Raw genomic sequence first — 20,014 nt, forward strand, 5'->3', positions numbered from 1 at the left:
CCCCGCCGCCCCCGAGCGCGGAGACCCCTCCCCCAAGTGCGGGGACTCGGCTCGTTGTTAGTGCCTGACGGTGTATTGATTTTTGTGTTATAAATGTATGTACTAATATGAGATGAATATATTTTTGGTTTTATAGAATATAGTCATGTTTTATTTCCCTTGGCACTTCCAATTTTTATATCGAAAAAGAATTAATGACGTATTAATAAAATGCCAATTATCTATGTATCATAATTCTGACTCAAACGTTACCTTAAATATTTGTTTAAAATTTTGACTTCATCAAGATTTTACGGTTCGAAGGTGTAAATGAAAAAACGAAAAAACATTAAAACATAATTTATTATTATTAAGTCGCACAACAGTCATACAAAAATAAATACAATCAAACCACTAAACCAGTATGGCCGACACACATACAATAAATAATTTTTATTACCAACTAATATTAGCTATAACTTAGACTAAGTAAAGCATCATCCAGCAATTCGTTTTACAGATAAAAAGACTTATTTTATAATTTCAATTGGTTTAAGTTACTCGTACACTGGCATTAGATGTATTGGTTAGGAGGTGGTCTGCGCTACGATCTACAGGGCGAGACTTTGCAAAAATCTCAGACCGTTAATAATAATCTTAGATCGTCAATGACGATCTCAGACAGTCAATAACGACCTCAGACCATCCATCAGCAACGATCTCAGACCGTGAATAACGATTTTAGACCGTCAATATCGATCTTAGACCGTCAATAACGATCTCAGACTGTCAATATCGATCTTAGACCGTCAATAACGATCTCAGACTGTCAATAACGATCTCAGACTGTCAATAACGATCTTAGACCGTCAATAACGATCTCAGACCATCAATAACGATCTCAGACCGTCAACAGCGCTTCCAATTCGTCAGCCGTTACGAGAGCGTGAGCAGTGGTCGTGTTGTCGCGATGCGCTCTTGCGCGCGATACGGCCGCATGTTGCGGTCCACGTCTACATCTACGTCCTGTAAACCAGATAATATAACTTGAAACAATAACAAGTAATTAATTCATAATATTTAGAGAAAAGTGCTATCCACAGAAGGTGGAAACAAGTATAAATTTAAATGCGTTACTAGTTATTCTTATGAAGATGAAAGTCTGTGACATCTCTTAGGATAAGATTAGGTATTACTAAACAAGTCAGTTTTTGTGAGGTCGTAAAAATCACTCTAATTAGCATATTTGTTTTACTGCTTAGCTTATGGAATAGTGCCTTTCGCCCGCTACTCCGTTCGCGTGAAATTAAAAAAGTAAGTAGTCTGTTCTTCCTGACTATCCTTAACATCTATGACAAATTTCGTCGATATTTGTTCAGCAGTTTAGGCTACAAACTCTATCAAACATCCATCTAAATATTCGGAGTGTTTGTTTTGTTGTCTGAAAGAGTTTACCTCGGGTTCGATGTTGCGCGCCCAGGGTCCCCAGCCAGGCTCCTCCTCGTGCTCGTAGTGGTGCTGATGCTGTGCGTGCTCGTAATAGATCACCTACACATTTTATTAACTTAGTTGTCGTTCATAACGGTTATGAGATATCCAGGGAACTCATTACGGATGGAGCAATGAAAATGCTATTGGGACGACATTAACTTTACTGTCGAAAGGCATTGAATGCAAATGTGCGACTATCGTCTGCAAAACAGTAGATTTGTTATTCAATCATTTTGCGCTTGTTTGAGTTAAAATAGTCGTGACTTTTTCCTTTTGAAAATTTCATCCCGTCTTTTGTTATTTTCGATAAACGGATTATTATTATAATCAGTAAGAATCGTAGTCACGGAGCGAGAAAGTTGTTTTTGAGTCGCTCAACACAAACTTGATTTACGGTTTTTGAAACCTTTTTGATTTTTAATTTAAGATTTAAGAAAAGTGATTCGAATCTTGAGTAAATAACACTGCATACCAAAGGTCGCTTTCTCTGAGTGAGATTTGAACCCATCTAACAAATCAGAGATATATGATTATTAAACGTAAATAATGAATACTTCCTGCACAAGGTAACTAAAGAGTAACATCCTCAGATACGCTTGTTTTTTTTTTTTAAATCAGTCAAATAATGTGATAAAACCTTTCCTTTGAATTCTCTTCCGTATCTTTAAATTCAAATTAAATTATTACATTTTTACGATAACTACAATTTTACAAACTTCGTCCTATGGGATAAATATTTTTTTTTTTAAATTAACTTAGTGTAAACTATAATTCTATGTTAGAACGTTTACTCGGGACGCTGGACGGAAAAATCTTCCACAAAGCAAGGGACAGAAAGTACGCCCAGGACGCTGGCAACGCTAAAACCACAGGCTCTAGAGAATTATATTTTTTACAATGGTGTAGTTTTACTTTTCTTATATGATTGATATCGAAGTATCAATAACACGTATGATTTAGCAATCAATTTAATCGCCGCTGACCAGGTTATATTGAGATCTGAATATTCGAAAGCGCGGCCTCTCTCCGCAGCTTTCCCTCGTTTGCGACGCGGAAACAATATCACACTAAATGGATACCACTCCATACAAATGACATCTCTGATAGAAAATTATCATACATACATATTCTTAAGAATAATAGTAAAGTATTTTTTACGTATATTGTATTTTTATTTAGAAATGAGGAGAAAATGTTTATTTATCTCTAACTAGATGTCGCCTGCGTCTACTTCCGAATGGTTTTAACAATAACTTTTATTAGTAACCTATGTGTGCTTTCAGATTATTTCTATAAACTCCTTGACTATAAACTAAACTAATACTTGAGTAAGATTACACAATGAATATAAAGACTGGTTTGGATTAATTTTTTGAGTTTAAGACAATTAAATGGCACAATTATGCGCTAACTACATGTCTATACATTAAGGTCGCCTCTTAGTACACTGAAGGACTGTTTCAGTAACCGTTAGTTAACTAACCATTATCGTCCAAATTACTTAAGTTGTAGGGTTAACCTCCGGAAGAACTTTTACATTATGTACTATCTGTGTTTATATTCACACATACTATGTTGACTGACATTTCTAACGACAAACGTGTGATGTGTGTCAATGCGTGCTAACACATTACCCTACTTATGGTGCTTAGAAGTGCTTAGCTTAACTAAGTGAAAGGTGAATGAACTTTACTTGTTGACAATGAAAGTGTTATTTAAATTTCGATGGTTTTAGAAATTTGTAAAGGTTACGAAAAAGTTTTTTTTAGTAATATTGATTGAACTTGCTTTCCGAATTCTATTAATTTTTTTTTTAAAGTTTAGCGGCGCTTAGTAATCGATGTATTTAATATTCGTTACAATATTCGGCCGTTAGTTCCATACTTTTGATTTGAGTTTAGGATCTATCTAGACGCTGAGATCTAAGATAATTATTTACGCTTGGAAAGTCGTATTTGAAACAAGTTTTATGAAATCGGTAGCAAACTCCGATATCGGATGCTTCGTTAATTATGCGTTTGAAAGATCAGGATTTAACGGATGAGGAATAAATTAAATATTTCACTTGCAACGGAATCGTAAAGAGAAATTACTCTAGAAATTACCATGAACTTGTTTGTGTTGAGTTTTCCACCAGAGTATGTATGTTACGTGTAAAAAAAAAGATATTTTTCTCCTTTTCAAGAGACGATTAGTAAATCTTGAGGAAGCAATATTAAGATGTATTTACGAAATGTATCAGATTAATAAATAATTTCACCGGTATTTTCTTTGAAAGGTATACTTTTTGACCGATTTCCCAAAAGAAGGAGGTATTCAATTCGACGATGTTTTTTTTTTTTCTGTTATCAAGTTTAGTACCACTTCTTGTGCTTGTATTGATTTGCAATAAAACATTTTCAAAATTATAATAAGCACCATCTTTTGTCTTTGCTATGAAATAAACTAGATTCTTAAATAAAATAAATATTATTTAATGGCATCTATTGGTAATTAATTTAATTAATTTGACATGTGAGTTTAAGGATATATTAATAGATGGTGTTAGGGAGGTTGTGAAAAGAAGAGTGCCTTTTTATTTTTTATCACTGTTGCTATCTATTGACAGATCCTTAAAACTTGTATTTACATTAATTGCCAATAGATGTCATTACATAATAAATTTTAATGTTTATCTTTTATTTTATACTGTTTTTATTATTTCATAATGTAAGATGAATGGATTGCTTATTATAATTTAGTAAAATGTTTTATAACATGTCAATACCACGAGGTGGCCATAATCTTGACAACAGATTATATACTTCACTGTATATTTTTATATCTTTGGTACCATAAAATATTTTATAGTTTTTGGATTTAAATTATAATTTTGGTTAAGCTTCGATAAATTAGAATTTATCAGTAAATAAGCTATTGAAATCATACACTATTAAATTAATATGACGAATCTAATTTAATGGGACTAGTTTGTATTACGTTTTTGTGGACGATAGATGGCGTTAAACAAATAAAACAAACAGGATAATTAGTCCGAAAGAAAAGTTTAAAGAACTACATATGTTTGTTTGAATAAATATGTTTATTATACTAACATGGTAATGAAATTTAAACAAATTAAAATGTTGTTTAACAAGTGGTATGTTACCCTAATTAACCCATCAAGTTTTATTATGGCTCTTTCATAATAGATTTAAACATAAAAGGCAGTGAAAGTTAGACAGTAGAGTCGTTTTAAATTCAATTCGCTTCTTCTTTAGTGAATAGCTTCGCATTATAAATAATTTTAGTTAATTGCCAGATTAGTGTACTTTCTTTTTCTTTGTTCAAGTACAAAATTCAGAACATTTACATCACTAATACCATGGTATATGTAAACAGAGAAAGTGTTCAATTTAACCACGACACATATTTTATATAAAAGTCAGGCCTTATTTGGGCATTACCAGTGCCCTGGGCGAGATTTCTAGGATGCCCCTTTATACAGCAGAACCTCGATAAGTTAAAGTCCAAGGGAAACACAAAACATTTTAAGTTATAGAGGTTTTAAGTTATCAAGGGTCTTTGTTGTAGAGGTTTTGGGCTCTGATGGGAAGGGAACATATTATTTTTTGAAGTTATAGAAGTTTTTATGTTACCGAGGTTTGAATTATCGAGGTTCTACTGTATTTTCCGCCGAGGGTGGTTGCCACACGTCGCCCTATCTTAACCAGTAGTGATAAAAATTCTACGTTATTTACTATTCATAATAAACGTTGATATTTTTCTACTTTTTTTGTTATTAGACATAATAAATAGGACTAAATATGAAATGGTGTTTCTCATTTAAATGTGATGTGATTAGAAGAGTAAAACGGAAGACGATTGGTATGCGTCGCGTGTGGTGAAAGCTAGATTTTTTGATGGGATTCGATATCGCTTTTGCATCGATAATTCTGTTACATAGACCACTTGACTACAATGTAAATTGATGTTAACTGTAACGATGGAAACCGCTGGATTAGTAACGTTTAGAATAGTGTTGTGAGAAATGAGCTTCGAGCCCGAAACTCGAGCTGCGAGTCGAAGCTACTGAGCCTTAAGAGCTCGAGCCTTGAATGAGTCGAAGACTCGGGAGACTCGAGCCTTTTAACAACTCTAGTTTAGAAACTAAAGCGATAGTCTTTTGTCGGTTTCAGACAAGTGACTGCAGTTTTAACAGATTGTTTGACGTGATTCAAAAAGTAAAATAATAAAACTATTTATGTGACTTACCTTTTGAGGCTGATGGTGTTTGTTCTTTAGCTCAACCCAAAACCGCGCCAAGTTGATGGCCAGACCGATCAGCGCGATTATGAAGAATTTCACCTGAAATACATTACCTTATATGCAAAATTTGACAGTGGTAGTGCCCGCTTTAACATCTTAGCACTGCAGGGCCGGCACGCCCCCAGTAATACCACGACCACACAGAAGATAGGCATGAAATGGAAGCAATTCCGTGTTTCGTCTGATGAGTGTGGTGCCGGAGGCCTAATTTAAGTCCCTTTCTCTTTATCACCCTTTTCTTTTAAGGAGAGGTTGGGAAGAGGAAGTGGATTTGACGGTGGAGGAGATGCATAGGAAGGGAAAATATTCTTTTTATGTGCGTCACCTCCTCCGTCGTATAAGGGTAGGCAACGCATCTGCAATTGCGGATGTCTATGGGCAGCGGTCGCTTCGCCATTTTGGCGGTTTCAGATGGCCGCTTGCTCGTTTGCCACCTTGTGTTATAAAAAAAGAAAATAATAAAATTGATGTTGTGTGAATTGTGTAAAAAGTCATTGAGATTTCTTTTAATTTAGTGTTGGTGTCGAAAGAAACCGAAAGATCATCATCTCCCTGTGTTGATTCTACACCTATAAGGACAGCACACCAGGTTTTTGTCCTCCTTCCTTCTTGATCTCATATTTCATGCATCCATCCATCTCTTTCTAGGTCTACCTCTACCGATGTTCACACTCTTAACTAAAATTCTAATTTCTTAAGTTTGATACTCCTCAAATATTCAATTGACTATACATTTTTTTATACCTGTAATTTGAAAGACAAAATCTGTAGCAGAGTTCCTATCTTCGCTTTGAGTACCGCGCCGAGGATCAGCAGCTTCAAAATAGCCTTCTTCTTCTTCTTCTTTTTGCCTCTTTGCTCTGAAGTAGAGTACAAGAATTGAGATGTATATATAACATAAAATCAATGTCAATTAGAATCATGTAGGATATTGAAGTGAGAGCAACAACTGTCCTCGTTACAGTGAGATGAAATCACTGGAGCACGCAATCAACATACACGTTTCATTGCCCGTTCACATTATCTAAACACGTATGACAACATAGTCATCCGCTCATTCCGTTTGAAAAAATAAAGCCAATGTTTCTTAGTAAACGTGTTACAATGGAATATTGTGATTATATTCCCCACGTGCGGATAGATAGACGAGGGTACAGTTGGAACTTATTTTATTTTTAAACGGTTCCATCTGTCACCTTGTTTGTGATAGTGGGACTAAAAGGTGGGGTGGATGGAACATTTTATTCTCATCTGTCCCCACGTGGAGACAAAGTGAGGTGACGTTTGGGAATAATTCGAATATTGTTTTAGACGTAGGAAATCTTAATAAAACTTGAAACGGAAATGTAATAAAAGAGATAAATAATAGCAATTGATATAATCTGTGAGATTAGTGCGAAAATAATTGATATTTATTTATTCTAAAAGTTCGCATTAAAATCTACGTGTTGCTGGTTTCCGCGATTTAAATAATTTTATCTTTTTTATTCCAAGTTATTAATACAACACTATGTAATAGGTTATTTAAATGAAAATTATCAAGTAGAGTGTTTTAACTTTAATGTTATGCATTACCGGTTTTAAATCCTTCTTTGTCAAATATTTATAGCAACGGAAATAAAAGAACGATATCAAAAACGTATAAAAACAGTCTAGTTACACAGAGATTTAATGGCGTTAGCATTTTTTAACAACCTTTTACTTATTGTTATCCTAGTTTTCGTACGCGACTCTAACCGTGTAGAATTAAAAAAAAAACAAAAGAGAGTAGCCTATAGGTTCTTCCAGACCATCCTCTGCATTTATACCAAACTTCATTGAAATCCGTTCAGCCGTTTAGGCTACAAACACTAACAAACATCCATCTAAACTTTCGCATTTATAATATTAGCAGGATTTTATAAAACTCACCTTCAAAAGAACTCTTGTCCTGAATTCCGTTGTCAACATTTTCATTCTCCACCACGTGCTCTGCCAGTGCGTCAAGCGCCTGCTCCCCGATGCCCCACATCTCTGACACAATACCTCTACCTCTTCTGTTCGCACTCTTAGAATCTCCCAATTCTTTTCTTGCCTCTTTAGAATCTTCTTCAGTATCCTCTACTCCAAACTCTGGATTGTTCAGTGTTCTCGCATCTGTTTTGCTTAAATCAGTTTGAATATCCTCATTGTTACCTATTACCCAAGATTGTTGCCCCTGAGGGAATCCTCTGCCTTCATTCTTTGCTGGTATCGGATTGAGAAGGTGGATCTTTGGTGGCTTTGGTTTTCTCATTTTTATTTTCTTGTCATTGTTAACTGTGGTCGTTGGTTTTGATTCTATATTTTGATCTTGTCTTCGCCTTCCCAACGCTCTGTTAATAAAATAAATGATTTTTTATTTTAATAGCCTAACTGTTGAAGCACTAAGCGCCTAACAGGCTTATATTAACTAATAATTTACTTATAAAATTTGTCCTAATATTTGCTTATACTCATTTTATTCTTAAGTTTAATTTAATACCGCGTTTATTGGTTTTGGGTACGGACTACCGATCTTGCAGTCGAGGGTTCGAAACCCGCGATCCGACTATTGTCGTGAACCATATCCTAGCACAATCCTAAAGCTTTGTTGGAATAGTTAAAGAAAATATTGGTAGATTAACAAAAATCTATTAATATTTTTATAAAAACGTTTTAGTTGTATTTAGAGTTATTGTATAATGTAACTGGCTGTTCCCCTGCGACTTCATCCGCATGAAATTATGAAAATTTTATTTCATTGTTTACACGTTTCAAATTGTCAATTGCAAATGTCAAAGTGATATGACATACTGACAAGCCATGGCAATCCTGCTTCCTTGATGTTGGCAGCAACTTATGGTCTCTTTCCTTCATTAGGGTTTTCATCCAAAATATTTACCCCCTAAGTTTAATGGCGTGAAAACATATAGCCTAAAGCGTGACGTAAGTGTAGAGCTTTTTTTATAAAAAAAAGTGTTATTCAAAAATATGCTGTAATTGCTGATATCTTAGACAACAAAGAAGTGTGTGTTTACGCTTTATTATAATTGTATAGATATAATATTCATGAAAAATGTACGTCCTTTTTATGTAACGATGAATCATGTTATGTAGTAAATTTGTCAACTTTATTTAAACTGTAGAGAGTCGAATGAAAGTGTTTATTTTGAAATGTGCTAAGTATTGTGTTTGCTCTGAGAAAGTTAACTATTTAGCCTTTAGGTAACTGTTATGTGTCATTGTTGAAAATCATAATTATATTTAATTGTAAAAGTAAACCGTGTATATATGAAAGTGTGAAGATAATACAAGTTTTAAAAAACTAGACAATATTCTAGATAATTATTTATGATTCTGATGTTATCATTACATTGTTGGAAGAATGTTCTAGAAATTTAATGAGAAATAACCTAAAAAACGCGTGACATCTACAAATACAACTTGTATATCAGCCGAAAGCTGACATGAATCTAAACATACAACAGACATCAAAATTGTATTGGAATTTGGAGTTGAAGTGTGGCCTTATCAAAGACGCTATTCCAAAAAATGTCGTTTGAATAAACTATCGCACAACTGTTCCCTCGCTTTAATTTCTATGAGCGCATGGAAGTACGCACACTACTGGATATATTTGTGCAACTAAACAGTTAAATTGGCTAAGAAACAGTCGACAATCGCACAACAGTTGTTCGATTGTCTAGTCAAAGGTGTGCGCCTCTCTTATTCGACCTCAAGACATAGAGGTTTAACTGATTACGAAATTCCTATGATTTTTGTCGAATATAAGACAAGTTTTATAAAACATTGTTATCTATAAGCTATGTCTTGTTAATGTTGTTAACCTCGCTTGTAACGGAAATTTTACGCATACATTTTGGCAAGGAAGTTAGAGACATAATTTAACTTTAATAAAACCACGATTCTATGACGTTTGAATAAACTTAATGTTGTTTTTCAACACTTACTGCGTAAGTTTGGTGATACAATTAGGGCATCTGGCGGTGTTCTAACTTCCATCTTAATAGCAACAGCAGTTTGTACGCATTGAGATGATTTTAAATGTAGTTCACTAACTATACGAAAAATGTCGGTCAGAGGTACACGGATAGTTGCTTTTTTACTATCCCATCATTGACGAAACAGTCCTGTCTAACTGATTATTTGTATGAAGACGCGGTGTTTGTGTCCAGGACCAAGGCGTTATAACCGCGGAGTTTCCCGACTGTACTTATTGTTTAAATGATGAACTATTATTATAATTGGTGCCCTTTTTAATTGTTTAAAGACATGCAAGGCTCTCATCATATAATTATGGTTGGTATGTATGTCACCAGTGAAAGTGGACAGGTAGGGAAGTCGGGTCGTGGGTTCGGCGACCGGTTCTTCGCATTTCTCTATCAGTGCGTTGGGCGAATTAAGTGGGTAATGCAAGTTTTTTTAACAAACACAATTTGCGAATGCAATAAAGTGTATAAAATGTACTTATCAATATCAATTAAAACATAAGTCTTACCCATTAAAAAAACAACCTGAGTGTACATAAAGTTATATATAACAATATCAAATAAACATTATTTTAAAAATGTCAATTTGAATATATTTAATGACAAATGATGACCTCCGCACTAACTGAGCCAATATAAAGCTACGCTACAGACACTCAGTTTTAAGAACAGTTCAATTCGTTTGTTCTATTACAACCGAGAGTCTATAGCGGGCCTAAAAGTCGTGACAGTTGCTTTGAATTTATATGGAATACGTTCGTTTTCGATAGCGCACAATAAAGCCTCATTAAATCTACACTTGACTGAGGTTTCGCTTTTAAAGAAGTGAAGCTACGTTCCCATAAGGTTTACGTGAATGTAAACGCGCAGTAACTGTACACTTCGTGAGAACTGGGTTCGAATCTCGGACTACAATTTGTGACGTTTCTAATGTTGGTAATACTGAGACTTCTCGTTCATATCTTTACAGTGTAGAGATGTTATGCAATTACGTAATATGAAATATAGAAGAGGTTTATAAGGGTGAAAGATTTTACTTTTTTAAATTCTAGTTATTGTTAAAGCGTGTTGAATCGTAACACACAGTGGAAAATACTTTAACGATTTCCAGTTATTTTATAACTAGCCGCGATTTCGTGCTCACGGAATTAAAAAAATAGTATGTAGTTTGTGTTTTTCCACATGTTTGTGTTTGTGTGTTTGTGTTGAGCACATTTTGAAAAGTTTAGCCTTTTATTTGTAGATCATTAATCATTTCGGTCAAATTTCCATAGAAATTAAACTGGGTAATAAGTAATTTTGCAACAAATTAACATGTAAAATTACTAGAAGTAGAAATTTTAGTTCCATTATGAACATGGAATTAAAAAACTCAAACATCTTTTAACGATGGATACAAGATTTTGTAGCAGTAATGCTATAATAAAAAAAAAACTACAATCTGTTTTTATTAGTTGAATTCAGGGTTTGATTTTGCTTTTGAGAACCACAAAAAAGTTTTACAATTAGTTAAAATTCCAACGAATTTCGTTAAAGTATTTTATTTATCTTAATTATTTTGCTAATATTGTTCAAGGTAGTAATTGGTAGAGGAAGTCAAGAATATGGCGGTGGCCTCCCAATCCGGTAATAATATCGAAGTAACGGCTCGTGCCGAGGCTCCCGAGGGAGCCCTCGAGCTCAGTTACTCATAAACGAGGTTTAGGCTAAGCGCCATCTGCGCTCGGCCACCTCAAGCCCGGTGAATCTGTAAATGCCTCTTCAAGGCAAACAGTGGCCATTAAGTCACAAAAAAAAAAAAAAATATGGTTATACACTTACACATGTATTTCATAAACTCGTTATTGTTACAGTCAAACCGGTTTTATATGTATTTAAATGTGAGTGCAGGTGAACTGTTAAATGTAACAGGAAGTCAACTCAAACTGAATTTTGTGTCATAAGTAACACTACTAAGATTTGAGGCGTACAGTTTACAAATGATCAAAAGCCTCTCCTTATCATACTCTCGTGTGGCACAACGCGTGTTGGTACTCCAAATAACTCTATGACGTTATCTCAGTCAACACTCCCTTATTGATCATGTCACCTTTTAAGCAATACATCTCATTCTAGGTCCACCTCTACCGGTGAACCACACTTATAAGTAACATATAAGTTATTGCCGTTACCTGGCGACGCCGTGCTGCAGGATGTCAGCAAGGGTTGTCAGTGACTGCTCCACCTCGGTACCCAGTTGGGAGGGCAGCTCTCCCAGCGCCCTCCCTGACGCACGCACCTCCGCGTCCGCAGCCTCTAAATCATAACATACTAGTTAATAAAACCTAGAATTTTAATTAACTTTTTTATAAAACACTCTAGAAAAGAATAAATTAACCCTTGGTCAAATATTAGGCAATTATTTCCCACTTACATTGGGAACTTATCATGGTACAATTTCTTTACTAGATTTCACCCGTGTCTCCGTCCGCGTGGTTTTTAAAAAATTAGCAAGTACCCTATGTGTTCTATATTCTATATCAGCAGTTTAGGCTATCCATCTAAACTATCGCATTTATAATATTAGTAGAATAGTAAGACTAGATTTCACCTGCGACGCCGTCCGCGTGAATTAAAGAAATCAAAAGCGAGTATCCTATATGTTCTTCCGGACTATATTCTACATCTATGCCAAATTTCATCAAAATCCTTTCAGCCGTTTAGGCCAGAAAATCTAACAAACTACCATCCATCTAAACATTTGCATTTATTTTATTAGTAAGATTTTTAACGTAAAGCCCAGAGTGGAGTGCTCCGGCGCACTCTGCCCACCCTTTACCCAATTAGGGGTCTTATTAATTCAAGGCATTAACACTAATCAGTACCAACTAAAAAAAAAGAACGTGAGTTACATATGAACTTATTAACTACACTTATCTAGCGTTGTTTGAAGCGGGTCAGATTGTCTGAGATGTCCGGCCTCTCGAGAATACTAAGAGTGAAAGCGTAAGATTTCGCAACTATACGTATATGTTAATTTATATATAGCCATCTGACGTCACTGGCTTCAATGAGTAATGATGTCATTAGGTAGTTTAAGGGCAGTGTCGTTTTCGTAAACAAAAGTGTAATTTTCTTTTTCGTAGTATACATAAAGTACATAAAACGAACACATGATCACTATTAAAAAAAAAAAACTAAATAAATAACAAATCATACTAATATTATAAATGCGAAAGTTTAGATGGATGGATGTTTGTTAGAGTTTGTAGCCTAAACGGCTGAACGGATTTCGATAAAATTTGGTATAGATGTAGAGGATAGTCTGGAAGAACACATAGGCTACTCACTTTTGTTGATTTTCATACTAGGCGTACGGAATTGCGGGCGAAAGGTAGTGATACCATATTTAATAATGAAAATCATATATTATAGTAAATAAGAGGCTATAACTTTTTACATTCGAGTAATTGTTTGTTAAGATAAATACAATATCGAGTTTCCATGACAACTAACTTAAAACAAAACAATACATTCTTTATACGAGTACATTTATTACTGGAATTATAAATAGTTTTTGATAAATTATTATCAGAAAGATTAAAACTTTCTCTTGATTATTTTTTAAATCAATAGAACATTGAAAGTCAGAATTATAAATTAACTATATTCTTCTTAATTATGTCTATTTTATGAGAAAATATGAGACATGTACAGTTACGTGTGACATAAACAGAGATTACTTATGGATGCAGAACTGACCGTAAGAATAAGAGTGGTGAGAAAAATATTTAGACAACCGTCGATCCCAATATTCAATCTTTGAGATTGATCTGAAATCTATATTAATTAGATACTTTAAATGGGAAGTGAGTCCTTCGATCGATGAATGTTACGAGACCGGAGTTTAATGTAGGATTGTATGTGAAATAAACACATTTGTTTTCTCGACCTTTTACGTAAAACGAGTTTCCTTAAACATGTTTCGAGATAACCAATTAAGGAGAACATTTTCATTCACTTTCTCCCAATTTTTGTGAATCATTTGCTGCGCCCATACACAACGAGCTTTCTTTTAATTTGCTTAAACGTTATTATTACCTGGACTGCATAGAAAGCCTATAATTTTATTTAACAGTACAGTCTCCTCCTCCGTCGATTTAGAGTAGGCAACGCATCCGCTACTGCGGATGTCTATGGGCAGCGGTCGCTTCGCCATTTTGGTGGTTTTAGGTGGCCGCTTGCTTGTTTGCCACCTTATAATATAAAAAAAAGTACAGTATTATACAGTACAGTTTTTTTTTTAAATACAGAAGGAACCGTTGCCCAAGCTAAAGTTTTCTTATTGTCATTGGATATAAGATTTTATTTTTTTATTTAATACTGGCAACTCTCTCTGCAAGTACTTTCAGTAAAATATTTCTTCTGCGACGTAAGGAACAATTAAAAATAATTAGCGACTACAATGTAATTAACGCGTCAAACACAAATGAAGATCGGAACACGAGCGACAACCTAACATGAGATTGTAAGTATGTTACAAATAAAAGACTTAATAACTCGACCAAATGACACAAACTTGTACACATGTTGTTACGCTTTTTATATAGTTTACAAACATACATTTTACAGCAGTTCTGTACGATAGATTAATAATTATATTTAAAACTAATATAAGAGGAAAGATTTGTATTTTTGTATGTATTAAAATAACTCGAAATATAATGGACCTATTTCAATTCTTTTACCATTAAAAAGCTACAGTGAACATAGACTATACTTGTATTATTTCTAGCAGACGTAGTCGCGAGCAAGAGCTAGTTTAAAATGAACCTTTAGTCCTTCGAATTCATTTATTTCGTACTAATATTATAAATGCGAAAGTTCTGATGGATAGATGTATGGATGTTTGTTACTATGTATCCAAAATGGAACAACATTGGTAGAACATATGCTACGACGACGTTGCGGGCAAAAGCTGGTATTTGCATGTATTTTAAAGTAATATGTGATGTATTATTTTAATTAATTAATTTCTTGTGTTATAATATAAACCGAATACGTGTGAAACAATGGAAAAAGCTAGTATTATATGCTTTAAAGACGTCGCGTGTTTGGAAACAGTTAATTTGGCGAGACGCAGCACTCTGGCGAGATAACGCGGACACTTGCAGTAAGTGACGCGGTCGACTTGCAATGGTTTTTGCCACTAATAGGGTTGCCACCTTCTATGATATAAGCAAAAATACTTTTAAAAAGTTATGACGAATATTGTACGTTTGCTTTGGTGAGTGTTTGATGAATAAGATTGCAAAAAGGGTTTCGTTGTATTTGATAAAAATCGAATGAGTATAAAAATCATGCAAACGGAGTTGTTATTCATATTGTTTACAAAATTAATTACATTTTGTAACGGTTGACACCCCTGGATGATGATATAGGCATCAACCGTTTACTTACAGTGATTTTCTTTCTTGATACTGTATCATTTTACTTCAATATTCTACATGGTTAGCGGTTTTATTATTTTTTTTTGTGTAATATTACAATTGAGAGTTCCAGGGAACTCAAAAATTGAGAAGGTAAAGAAAAGACTTTTGAGAAACATACAAATTTAAGAAAGTCGTCCTTAACGTCTATTTATAAATCACAGGATTTTACAATTTAGATATAAAGACCTTGTTAGTTAGGTATTTATTTTTTACCCACTTCAAATAATAGGTTTTCAATTCTCTTTTATGTTTTTTTAACTCTAAAGATTGTCTGTTATTTATAATTACATTTATAAACTCAACTAACCCCGCCATTGCCGCCGCTGCTTGTCCACCTCATCGTCCCAATTATCCAGCATCTTGCCCGCCTTATCCTTAGCACAGTTCCAGGGATCATCCTCGCCGAAGCAGTCAAAAATCGACATAACACTCGGCGCTATATTTTTACCTAAATTCATTACATATTCATACGAACGGTCAAATAAACCCGCACTCTGAACCGTCGAGAAAAAAAGCAACAAAACCACACAGCTTCTTGGTATCATTTTGACAGGTGTCAAAGTTCGCGCGCTTTTTATAAACTTTCCCGCCACTGATGGTCGCTTTCCCGCGGCCAAGGTTGCACTGACCGGAGCATGTGGTTGGAATCCGTTTTATATGACGCCTACTTTCTTTTGACTCGACTATGTTCTGCTATACGGGTTCGCTTGCACGGCCCGCTTTTCGTTACGGCCATGGTTTACTAATTTGTTTGATTGTGCTAATTCTTTTAGGGTTATATTAATAAATTGAATTTTCCAAACGACATTTTTTAATATCGTTTTCGATATCAAAACGATGACTCTCTTGGATTAAAAACGTTACATTTTTTTATAAAAATTCGTTCATTTTTTATTTAAAACTTTCTTTTCTTGATGTTAGCTATGCGCTCTAATCAGACAGGATTTCTAAATATATACTCTTTAATAATACTACATTGCTAAGTGAAATTCAAAAAGAAATGTTGCATTTTTATCTAAACACTATTTTTATAACTTTTCATTTAATAATATATTTAAACCACAAAAATAACAATCTGTATCTACAGAACCAATACTTCACACGTACGGTTCACATAATAGTAACTAGAAATCATGCGTAGACCAATTATTTGCCAAACAATATTGAAATAATTGATTATCAACGCCTTTTATTTAATTATTCACTTTCCTATAAGATGTTTTGAATGAGAATTAAAAGTAAGAGTGGAAAAAACAATTTTGAAACATAATAATGTCAGTAGGACATGCGTAAATTTATGCGTTTATCCCACACTAGTTGTTGCTTGCGACTTCATTCACGTTGATTTAAAATAATAGTTAAAAAGAAAAACTATGTTACTCACTGATAATTCAGCTTTTTAATGGTGTAAGAATTTTTGAAATCGATCCAGTACTTTTGGAGTTATTTACAAAAATACAAATCTTTTGTCTTTATTATATTAGTATTGATTAAAATCTGCATTTCTTAGTATTGATTACTTACATAATTCACAATAATATAATGAATGTGTGTGCGTTAAAAGAAAGTGTGTTTTTTGGTCTAACTTTCGATTTTTATCAATGTCCTGCACGTATTCCCTACTCATACCATTTGTATAAGGAAGCTTGATTATGTCATTCAACATGTAACAGTACAACTTAAGTTTGGAAAGCCTAGGACATCTTTAGATTATTAACAACTAGCCGTTCCCTTACGGCTTCATCCGCATGAAATTATGAAAATTTTATTTTATTATTTACATTTGTCAAATCATCAATAGCAAATGTCAAAGTGACATGACATGACAAACCTTGGCAATCTTGTTTCCTTGATGTTGGCAGCAACTTATGGTCTCTTTCCTACATTAGGGTTTTTACCCAAAATATTTACCCCCTAAGTTTAATGTCGTGAAAATATATAGCCTAAAGCATGACGTAAGTGTAGGGCTTTTTTATTAAAGAAAGAATTATTAAAAATTATGCTGTAATTGCTGACATCTTAGGCAACAAAGAAGTGTGTGTTTACGCTTTATTATAATAGTATAGATGTCTTAAATATTATTTAGATTTTGCCATACTGACAGGATTCCATCTTAGGTGTGGTTCTACGAGTATTTTTACCTAAATGACATGATTATTTTTGAGTTTTCTTTTAATTTCTTAGCTGTCATTTGTTAAGACTGTTTTGTAATTATTATATTTAATTCACTAATAAACGGGAAAATCATTATAGTAACCTTTATTTAAAGTAATATTATTCTCATAGTAAATATGCAACATTTGTTGCACATAATTGTGTGAGGTTATTAAATACTCGGGTAATTACATAACATATTATTAAAAAGTAATAACATATTCAGTCTGCATAAAAACAATTATTTTACGGTATAAAAATGTTATTTTTTGTTATTACGATTAAGTAAAAAAATTGACGCCCATGTCGTAAAAATTACCACATCATATATCCAATTTTATCAAGATGTTTCCTGATTTAAGTCTGGTTAGGTGTATAGTAAATTAAACAAATATTTATTAATAAAAAAGCTCTTAGTACATTTCTCCTTTCTTATGTTGGCAAACGTTTTATTCAACAACATTCAATCTTTTGAAGTATAGTTCATTCAATTTTGCTTCATATTAGTTATTTCCTTGCACTGCAACATTTATATGAAACTGTTGGATGATTAGTAAAAGGTAGTATATAAAGAATACTAAAAGCGTGCGCACACCTTCGACTCAACTATCGCACAACTGTTTAGTCTTGCTTTGATTCCTATGAGCTTGTATGAAGGAGCACACTATTCGATATTTGTGCAACTAAACAGTTGAAGTCTGCGAAACAATCGACAATCGCACAACGTTTTTTCGATTGTTTTGTCAAAGGTACGCCCACTCTTACTAATTGATTTGATCTTTAGATTTTATAGTACCAATGCCCTCAGTCACCTTGTTCGAAATCCAGTTCTGAAGCTAAAACTTGACACGCCTTATAAGGATGTATACGTTCAAAACCTGTTAATACAACACTTAAAAGAAATAAACATATTTTATATGGCAAATGAGTAAGAATCTGAATTCGTCGAAATAGATAACATACGCGTTTTTAATCGATGGAGGTAACTCACAGAAAGGGGATATTTCCCCTTCATACTCTCCGCTTCCGTCAAATCCCCTTTTCCATACTTTATAGCAATACTAGCTTTCACCCGCGACTCCGTCCGCGCGGAATATTAAAAGCAAAAGCAAGTAGTCTTTGTGTTCTTCGAGACTATCCTCTACATCTATGCCGAATTTCATAGAGATCCCTTTAGCCGTTTAGGCTACAAACTCTAACAAACATCAATCCATCTAAACTTTCGCATTTATAATATTAGTAAGAAGTAAGATGGTGGCAAAACAAAGGGGTTAAGTTAATTTTGATTATGTTTTCAGCATGCACACACTACAAAGTGTACGCGGAATAATTCCAAATTGCCGCGTGTCTTGTGAGGTCGTGGTATTACGGGAGGAACACATTTGGGAGATGGTAAAGTGAACTCTACCACTGTATAATTCTGTATTGTATCTATACTTCTATTTCTATACTAATAGATTAAGAGGAAAACTTTGTTTGATTGTAATGAATAGGCTTAAAAACGATTGGGCCAATTTGAAAAAAATCTTTCACTCTAGAAAGGTAATTTATCTGTTAGTAACATGGGTTATAGTTTTTCATTTCATTATTATTATTATTAAATTTCACGCGGATGGACTTGCGGGCAAAAGTATAGTTATTTATAAAATGATATAAATTAAGTTTTAAATAAATAAATAAAAACTTGGTTCAGATATTTTTTTATATGAAATTATGTTAAAAGCGTGTTTAAAGCATGTGAGTACAGGGTCTTGGAAAGAATGAAGGAAAAATGCTTTTCCTTGCTTGTTCAGGAAATCACCATCTTCCTTGTATGTAACGTGATGGTTCAAGGTCAAACAAATCAATTCATTTTATAACTTTCTCTTTATTTATATAAAGATTTCTCTTGTTTATTTCATAATTATTAAATTGTAATTATCTTTTTTAAAGTAAGAATAAATTAACATTTAATAGACTATAAACGTAATAATTTTGTGACTTCATGCAATTAAGAGCTAGAATTGCATCTAATAAGTGTTGTCTTTTATTTAATTTGAGTCGTTATATAAGAATTAAGATTTTAAATACAAACTTAAATGTTAAAAAATCATACTATAAGCACTTGTAATCTACAGGTCTTGGGTTCGAATCCCATCTACCAATGTTATTTTCGAATTTTCAAATGTACATAATTTACCCGACGTTCTTACGGTGAAGTAAAACATCGTGATGCACATATCGGCAAAGAAATTAGAAAGATATGTGTGAAGTCAACCAACCCCCACTTCTCCAGCGTGGTTGACTGGCCTAGTCACCCCTTATTAGGGTAGGCTCCGAGACCCTCGGTGGGGACGTATAGTGAGCTAATGATGATACTATATGCGAATGTATGGATGTTTGTTTCTACATATCTCCAAAACAGCTAAACGGATTTCGATGAAATTTGGGACAGATGTAGAACATAGTCTGGAGGACCAAATCGGATAATTTGCTTCTACTACGAGTAGAGTAACGATAATTTATATAATTATGTTACTAAATACATTTAAACGTCATTAAAAATTGCATAACTTAATACAATTACATTATTTTAATTATGTGAGAATGTTGATATTTGAA

General features: G+C 33.7%; 2 protein-coding genes across 2 annotated transcripts in view; one reads left to right on the forward strand and one right to left on the reverse strand.

Annotated features, from left to right (window-relative positions):
• LOC106101290 overlaps nucleotides 1-143 on the forward strand; it is a 15,541-nt gene extending 15,398 nt beyond the window's left edge. Inside the window, exon 6 of the mRNA XM_013280456.1 lies at nucleotides 137-143. Within this exon, the coding sequence (XP_013135910.1) occupies nucleotides 137-143 (7 nt within the window). The remainder of the gene's footprint in view (nucleotides 1-136) is intronic.
• Nucleotides 144-728: 585 nt separating this feature from the next.
• LOC106101319 lies at nucleotides 729-15,893 on the reverse strand. Its single transcript, XM_013280499.1, has 7 exons — nucleotides 15,567-15,893; nucleotides 11,960-12,083; nucleotides 7,690-8,132; nucleotides 6,523-6,638; nucleotides 5,725-5,817; nucleotides 1,435-1,527; nucleotides 729-1,005 (listed from the first exon to the last, which is right to left on the reverse strand). The coding sequence occupies exons 1-7, from the start codon at nucleotides 15,802-15,804 to the stop codon at nucleotides 916-918; spliced, it is 1,197 nt and encodes a 398-aa protein (XP_013135953.1). The 5' UTR covers nucleotides 15,805-15,893; the 3' UTR covers nucleotides 729-915.
• Nucleotides 15,894-20,014: the final 4,121 nt, after the last annotated feature.

This window comes from Papilio polytes, unplaced genomic scaffold, assembly GCF_000836215.1.
Source record: "Papilio polytes unplaced genomic scaffold, Ppol_1.0 DF823991.1, whole genome shotgun sequence".
In the NCBI taxonomy this organism is placed as follows: Eukaryota; Metazoa; Arthropoda; class Insecta; order Lepidoptera; family Papilionidae; genus Papilio; species Papilio polytes.